General features: G+C 44.5%; 2 protein-coding genes and 1 pseudogene across 2 annotated transcripts; all 3 read right to left on the bottom strand.

Annotated features, from left to right (window-relative positions):
• Positions 1–405: 405 nt before the first annotated feature.
• On the bottom strand, positions 406–1,445 carry LOC125209118 (F-box/kelch-repeat protein At3g23880-like). Its single transcript, XM_048108726.2, has one exon. It carries the CDS (start codon positions 1,441–1,443, stop codon positions 517–519), a length of 927 nt encoding a protein of 308 aa, XP_047964683.1. The 5' UTR covers positions 1,444–1,445; the 3' UTR covers positions 406–516.
• Positions 1,446–3,425: 1,980 nt separating this feature from the next.
• Positions 3,426–4,343, bottom strand: LOC148930023 (uncharacterized). Its single transcript, XM_089069178.1, has one exon. It carries the CDS (start codon positions 4,341–4,343, stop codon positions 3,426–3,428), a length of 918 nt encoding a protein of 305 aa, XP_088925304.1.
• A 1,482-nt stretch (positions 4,344–5,825) lies between these two features.
• LOC148930022 (uncharacterized) lies at positions 5,826–6,467 on the bottom strand (annotated as a pseudogene).
• Positions 6,468–8,462: the final 1,995 nt, after the last annotated feature.

Here is an 8,462-nt window from a genome sequence, read left to right as displayed (position 1 = left end):
TATTATAAATATAAGGAAGGCACTATTATCTATACATAAACAAATAAAATTAAATATGGAAACAAATCGAGTAATGGTCCCTAATGACAGAATTAATTACAAAGATAAAGATGACACAGACAAGTATTCAATGTGTAAAGTCTCAATTAGCGATCCGCAATTTAAAGTTCTATTTATATTTTTTATAAGTTCCACTAACTTATTTTTTTTTATAAAGTCAATATTTGTTTAAAAACTACAGGTGAAGTCGAAATGGAACTGTGAATAACTGTGACTAACGACGGAGGGAACATCAAAATCAAACACTAACTAATCAAATAAAATATGGAAATAAATCACTTTGTTCATGAAAACAAACTTGGCGTAAAATTTCTAATCAAAGATGATAAACAAAAAAAAACGATAGCATAAAAATAACTAAAAACATCTAATAACATAGTCCATAACTATATTCAAGTTACAAGGTAATCTTGTAACTATTATAAGTAACTATTATAAGTCTATGACCATATTAGGTTAGGTAATCTTGTGAGAAACTGGTGGCATTAAACTCTCAATACAGTAACAAGGTTTCGATTTAAAATAAGGAAGGCAAGCTCGCATATCCAGTTCAAGTTCAAACCAAGACTGCTTCTCTCCGAGTTCCAGCAATATGAGCCAAACTTCTCTCATTTTCTTGTCAGAATCATAGTACACCACACAAAGGTCGCACTGAGTCCACGACTTCAACCAGATGTGATCGCCAACCATTTGTTTGGTTGGGAGCTCTATCCTCCCAAACACCTCACTCCTCAAGTCGAATGTTTCAATCCATCCATTTCTCAAAAGCCAGTGAATCCTCCCATTAGAAAACTCCCCATCCACATCAACCAAATCAAGACTCCCGTGCTGCTCTACTGTTTTCCATGCATTCGTCTTGCTGCTGTAAATCTTACTCACCCTTATTTTCTTTTTAGACAAAACAGCAAACACCTTGTATGCATCACTTTGGGGATCCCAACCAAACCCTGATTTCACGATACATTCAAGCTCACAGTCTGGTTTGGTTAATTGGATAGAGATTCTAGTGGCTGGGTTCCACAAAAAGAATAATGCTGGTAAATTGCGAATACACACCAACCCATTGATATGACCCACAAATTTACTTCCGCGGATGAGATGATGGTTAATCGGATCATCTATGGGAATCAGATCATCGTGAGGGCATCGTTTAAATAGAAGATTAGGGTTTTTGGAATTGGACATGAAGATGTTCTGCCAACGCTCATGTCTTGGGAGGTGAGTTTTTGATTTCAGGAGATGGGTTTTGATGAATCGGTTGCTGCCGATTAAACAGTACCATGATTTCGAAACGCACCTGAATCTCAAGAGTGTTTTCACCGGAAGATATGATAGTATTTCTTGGATGATATCTTCGGGAAGATAGAGAGTTTCGGTATCCATCTGCTCCTTATAAGTTTATTTCTTAATAAAAACTTAGGTTTATAGAAGAAGATAAGATCGCAAAAGATTAGGAGGAGATTATAGAATATTTTACCTTGTATATATGATGTGAATAATTAACAAATCGATTTTACCTAATTCTACATATAGTACTTCAAAAAAAAAGATTACAATAATATAGCATCCGATTACTGTATCTTTATTTAAGTTATCTCCTAGTTTGATTTATGATTATGTAGTTTCAAGATTTATACATTACTTTACAAAGCGAAAACGAGCAAATCTACTTGATTGTGGAGATGATGCTAATTTTTATTGTCGAATGTCGATGATGAGTGTCCAGTGGCGTTGGAGTTGGAGGCAACAGCGAAGATCATGGTCATGCAAGACTGCTTCAGCTGTTGCACATCATCTTGGTTGTGGCAGTGTGGGAGCTCAAGGACGAGGAAGGTTTCAATATGTTGCAACTTTCTTTTTCTTTTCTCATGTGTTTAAGTAAATAAATTAGTTAACTTGATAATGTGGCATTTAATTTAATTAAAAAGATTAATGTAATATTGTTTTTTAGAATAAAATATTTTAGATTAAATCTAAAAATAAATTAAAGTTGAATTATCTAATTTCCTAATTATTAAAATATAAAAACCATCATATAATAAAAATTCCACGTCTTCTATCCAAACGCTGGAGGAACTTTCTTTCTCAATTTCGATAATTGTGCTATGTTGTTTGATGATTGTGAGTAGGGCTGGGGAATTATACCGAAATACCGGAATACCGGACTTACCGTACCGAAAAAATACCGAAAATACCGTTTTTTCGGTATACCGTAGTTTTTGGTACGATATGATACCGTACCGATCTCTATCGGTACGGTAACGGTATTAGATTTCCCATACCGCGGTATACCGAAGATTCAGTATACCGTGGTATACCGGTATACCGATTGATATATATAATATATAAATATATATTTATATATGTTATATTTAAACTAAATTTTAAAAAATAAGAATTTTTATTATACAAAAGTAAAAGAATCAAAATTGGGAACCCTATTTTTTGAAGTAGTCTAAAACTAGATTTTTTTTTAATATTTTGGATATAATAGATTTTTTCGCGGTATAATGGTATAACGGTATGCCGTACCGCAAAACACGGTATAACGGTATATTGGAATGTCATATCGCAGTTCGGTATATCGCAAAAGTACGATATACCGAAATGCGGTACGGTATACCGATAACACGGCATGGAAAAGCTGCCATACCGAATTTCCGGTATACCGAACTCCGGTATACCGAAACTTACGGTACGGTATCGGTATGGTTTTTGTCATACCGTAACTTTCGGTACGGTATACGGTATGGCACTCCCGGTACGGTATACCGTACCGAACCACCCCTAATTGTGAGACTTAATGGACCATATCTGTATAATGGTGTCTTGGGCCTGGTTGTGTTCAACCCAATGACTTATTAACTCGGAGCCCAAAGCATGTGGCCCGGTTGGTCGTTGCCTTCGTCTCCTGAAGTGGCTGGATTGCTGCCACGTTGCAACTCCACGTGGATCGCTGATAAGTACCTCCTCCTTAGCGGTGATCGCCTAAAGTCTCTCGACGATCTGAGTAACAGTTCCGGCGCCCGATCGTGGGGTCGGCGGATGGAATAGTTTCAGGCTGTGCGCGGTGATCCGTCGGGCAGCGTGAGAACTAGGTTTGTAGACAAATCACAAGATATGGACAAATAATATTTTTATTCATAATCGAGAATATGAACAAAAGCCCTACTTATAGACTAAGGACCTTAGGGTTGATTCGACCTAATCCTATTCATCTCGGGAAAGAATCAACAAAGAAAACCCGAGACGGAGCTTATAATTACGCTCGACTCAATGCAAAAATAAATAATAAAATATCATTGTTCAAAAAGGAAACGGAAAATTAAATAATTAAAAAGAAAGCAAATAACTAATTAAGGTAACTATCTGGAGACGTAATCTCCAAGTCTCTCCGGCGGTCGCACATTCCTTTTAGGTTTCGACTTTGCAATGGACGGTTCTTCACTACGCCTACTTGGTGCACTTCCCCCGTCTACCGCCGGTTGAGGTTGTTCGGGTTGTAGGACCGTATCAACTCCCCCTTCGAAAGCAACATCCTTGTCCTCAAGGAGCACATTTGAAAATCTTTGCTTGATCACTTCCAAAGGTTCCCACGTCGGGGATTCCGTCCCGTCCGACCAACGGACCAGAACATGCTCACGCGGCTGACCTTCATGCCACAGCATCTGCTTGTCCAACACCCGCACCGGGTAAACCACCGGACGGTCCCCAAAAAACTCAGTTGGCAAATCGGCAGCCACTCCATTCATATCGCCGGGCATGAACGGCCGAAGGAGTCCGACATGGAAAACATTGTGAATTCTGCTCCCTTCAGGCAGACGTAATCGGTACGCTACTTGTCCTATACGCTCTATCACCGAAAAGGGGCCATAATAGCGGCGTGCCAACTTGGCTGATTGTGGCCGAACCACGGAGTGCTGCCTGTAAGGCTGTAGTTTCAACAACACCAAGTCACCAACATTAAACTCAACATGGCGGCGATGTTTATTCGCCGAATCACGCATCCGCTGTTGTGCTCTTTCAAGATTGCGACGAAGCTCAACCAACAACTCGCTTCTCTCCAGGATCAGCTCCGCGACCGATGGCGGTGTCGCATTGGATGGTGGGGCGAACACCAAGCTTGGCGGATCACGCCCATATAACGCTTTGAAAGGCGAAGTGCCTAACGCCGCGTGGTGAAAACAGTTCAAGGACAGCTCTGGCCCATTTTGAGGGCCGATCGGCAGTGAATGCCCATAAGTACTGCTCCAAACCCCGATTCCGCACTTCCGTCTGCTCATCTGACTGCGGGTGATAAGTGGTCAAAAAAATTTAACTTGGTGCCGCTCAAACGCAACAGATCTTCCCACACTTGGTTCAAAAAAACTGAATCGCGATCCGATACCAACGACTTTGGGAACCCATGGTGACGGACCACAGTATTTATAAACAAATGCGCCACCTTTAAAGAATCAAATCTGGCCGGTAAAGGAGCAAAATGGGCGTACATGGATAGGCGATCCACCACTACCATGATTGTTGTATAGCCACGAGACTGAGGCAAGCCAGTGATGAAATCCATCGAAACGCCATCCCATACTTGTGTCAGAATCGGAAGCGGTTGTAGTAGGCCAGCCGGTTTCTGCGTAGAGTATTTCGTCGTTTGACAAACGACACAGGCTTCCACAAACCTCTTTACCTCCTTTTTCATATTTGGCCAATAAAATTCCGCCGTCACTCGCCGCAGCGTGCGTTCAAACCCGGGATGCCCGGCCGACGGCGAGCTGTGATACTCCGTCAAAATTGGCAACCGGGCTGAGGAACGCGAGCTCACAAAGATCTTCCGATTGTAATAAACCTAACCATCCACGCAAGTCAAGTGAGGCGGTGCCCGTCCTTCCCTGATATCCTTGGTGATTTCTCTCATCTGCGGGGACGAAGCCGTCTCACGCCGAAGCAAATCCAGTAACCGAGGAACCGGATGGGTAGCGGCAGTCAACAGGGCACGGCCCTGGCTCTCCTCCGACTCAGCCCGTACTTCAGGCGGCTCGTCGACGTCCGCGCGACGTGATAAGGCGTCCGCCGCCCTATTCGTACTACCCTTTTTGTATTCGATAACGAACTTGTAGCCCATTAATTTGCAAACATACAACTGTTGGTCTGGAGTTTGGACCACCTATTGGAGTAATTGTGCTATGTTGTTTGATGATTGTGAGACTTAATGGACCATATCTGTATAATGGTGTCTTGGGCCTGGTTGTGTTCAGCCCAATGACTTATTAACTCGGAGCCCAAAGCATGTGGCCCGGTTGGTCGTTGCCTTCGTCTCCTGAAGTGGCTGGATTGCTGCCACGTTGCAACTCCACGTGGATCGCTGATAAGTACCTCCTCCTTAGCGGTGATCGCCTAAAGTCTCTCGACGATCTGAGTAACAGTTCCGGCGCCCGATCGTGGGGTCGGCGGATGGAATAGTTTCAGGCTGTGCGCGGTGATCCGTCGGGCAGCGTGAGAACTAGGTTTGTAGACAAATCACAAGATATGGACAAATAATATTTTTATTCATAATCGAGAATATGAACAAAAGCCCTACTTATAGACTAAGGACCTTAGGGTTGATTCGACCTAATCCTATTCATCTCGGGAAAGAATCAACAAAGAAAACCCGAGACGGAGCTTATAATTACGCTCGACTCAATGCAAAAATAAATAATAATATATCATTGTTCAAAAAGGAAAAGGAAAATTAAATAATTAAAAAGAAAGCAAATAACTAACTAAGGTAACTATCTGGAGACGTAATCTCCAAGTCTCTCCGGCGGTCGCACATTCCTTTTAGGTTTTGACTTTGCAATGGACGGTTCTTCACTACGCCTACTTGGTGCACTTCCCCGTCTACCGCCGGTTGAGGTTGTTCGGGTTGTAGGACCGTATCAACTCCCCCTTCGAAAGCAACATCCTTGTCCTCAAGGAGCACATTTGAAAATCTTTGCTTGATCACTTCCAAAGGTTCCCACGTCGGGGATTCCGTCCCGTCCGACCAACGGACCAGAACATGCTCACGCGGCTGACCTTCATGCCACAGCATCTGCTTGTCCAACACCCGCACCGGGTAAACCACCGGACGGTCCCCAAAAAAACTCAGTTGGCAAATCTGCAGCCACTCCATTCTTATCGCCGGGCATGAACGGCCGAAGGAGTCCGACATGGAAAACATTGTGAATTCTGCTCCCTTCAGGCAGACGTAATCGGTACGCTACCTATCCTATACGCTCTATCACCGAAAAGGGGCCATAATAGCGGCGTGCCAACTTGGCTGATTGTGGCCGAGCCACGGAGTGCTGCCTGTAAGGCTGTAGTTTCAACAACACCAAGTCACCAACATTAAACTCAACATGGCGGCGATGTTTATTCGCCGAATCACGCATCCGCTATTGTGCTCTTTCAAGATTGCGACGAAGCTCAACCAACAACTCGCTTCTCTCCAGGATCAGCTCCGCGACCGATGGCGGTGTCGCATTGGATGGTGGGGCGAACACCAAGCTTGGCGGATCACGCCCATATAACGCTTTGAAAGGCGAAGTGCCTAACGCCGCGTGGTGAAAACAGTTCAAGGACAGCTCCGCCCATGGCAGAAAATTGGCCCATTTTGAGGGCCGATCGGCAGTGAATGCCCTTAAGTACTGCTCCAAACCCCGATTCCGCACTTCCGTTTGCCTATCTGACTGCGGGTGATAAGTGGTCAAAAAAATTTAACTTGGTGCCGCTCAAACGCAACAGATCTTCCCACACTTGGTTCAAAAAAACTGAATCGCGATCCGATACCAATGACTTTGGGAACCCATGGTGACGGACCACAGTATTTATAAACAAATGCGCCACCTTTAAAGCATCAAATCTGGCCGGTAAAGGAGCAAAATGGGCGTACTTGGATAGGCGATCCACAACTACCATGATTGTTGTATAGCCACGAGACTGAGGCAAGCCAGTGATGAAATCCATCGAAACGCCGTCCCATACTTGTGTCAGAATCGGAAGCGGTTGTAGTAGGCCAGCCGGTTTCTGCGTAGAGTATTTCGTCGTTTGACAAACGACACAGGCTTCCACAAACCACTTTACCTCCTTTTTCATATTTGGCCAATAAAATTCCGCCGTCACTCGCCGCAGCGTGCGTTCAAACCCGGGATGCCCGGCCGACGGCGAGCTGTGATACTCCGTCAAAAATGGCAACCGGGCCGAGGAACACGAGCTCACAAAGATCCTCCGATTGTAATAAACCTATCCATCCACGCAAGTCAAGTGAGGCGGTGCCCGTCCTTCCCTGATATCCTTGGTGATTTCTCTCATCTGCGGGGACGAAGCCGTCTCATGCCGAAGCAAATCCAGTAACTGAGGAACCGGATGGGTAGCGGCAGTCAACAGGGCATGGCCCTGGCTCTCCTCCGAGTCAGCCCCTACTTCAGGCGGCTCGTCGACGTCCGCGCGACGTGATAAGGCGTCCGCCGCCCTATTCGTACTACCCTTTTTGTATTCGATAACGAACTTGTAGCCCATTAATTTGCAAACATACAACTGTTGGTCTGGAGTTTGGACCACCTGTTGGAGTAATGCTTTCAGGCTCTTCTGATCACTTTGTATGACGAATTTTCTCCCCAATAAATATTGCCTCCATTTCTGAACCGCTTCAACAATGGCGTACAACTCCTTATGATACGTTGCCGAGTCGGAAGCGTCGGTCTCAATGCAAAAAGGTTTATCGAAGTTGGGCAGATGAAGAACGGGGACCGAAGTCATGGCCTTTTTTTAAATCCAGAAAACCCGACTCTGCTGCAGGAGACCAGTCAAAAGCGTCCTTTTTCAATAAGTCCGTCAATGGAGCAGCTATGAACGCGTACTGAGCAATGAACCGGCGATAATAGCCAGTTAGCCCCAGAAATCCCCTAAGTTGCTTCACATTTTTCGGCCTCGGCCAAGCGGACATAGCTTCTATTTTAGTCGGGTCCGCTTTTAACAATCCGTCACTGATTAAGTGTCCCAAGTATTCGACCGTAGAGCTACAAAAAGAACATTTGGACATTTTAACAAAGAACCTGTGCTCCTGCAAAATGGTTAGGACGACAGCTAAGTGTACACTGTGCTCTTCCAACGTCGGACTGTACACCAAGATATCGTCAAAAAATACTATCACAAACTTTCTGAGCACCGGCTGGAAAATAACATTCATTGCTGCCTGAAAAGTTGACGGGGCATTGGTCAGCCCAAATGGCATCACCAGAAACTCAAAGTGGCCATCGTGGGCCCGAAAAACTGTTTTGAACACATCCTCCTCCTGCATCCGGATCTGGTGATAACCCGAGCGCAAGTCCAACTTCGTGAAGACACGAGCGTTTCCCAGCTCGTCAAACAACTCATCAGCTGTCGGT

Source organism: Salvia hispanica, chromosome 3 (genome assembly GCF_029641045.1).
Source record: "Salvia hispanica isolate PSC_SH4W2 chromosome 3, Shi_PSC_v1, whole genome shotgun sequence".
NCBI lineage: Eukaryota > Viridiplantae > Streptophyta > Magnoliopsida > Lamiales > Lamiaceae > Salvia > Salvia hispanica.
This window is presented reverse-complemented; position numbering and strand designations above follow the sequence as displayed.

Coding starts and splice junctions, on each gene's coding strand:
- LOC125209118 (XM_048108726.2), bottom strand. CDS start 1,443: ATGGATACCGAAACTCTCTATCTTCCCGAAGATATCATCCAAGAAATA.
- LOC148930023 (XM_089069178.1), bottom strand. CDS start 4,343: ATGAGCAGACGGAAGTGCGGAATCGGGGTTTGGAGCAGTACTTATGGG.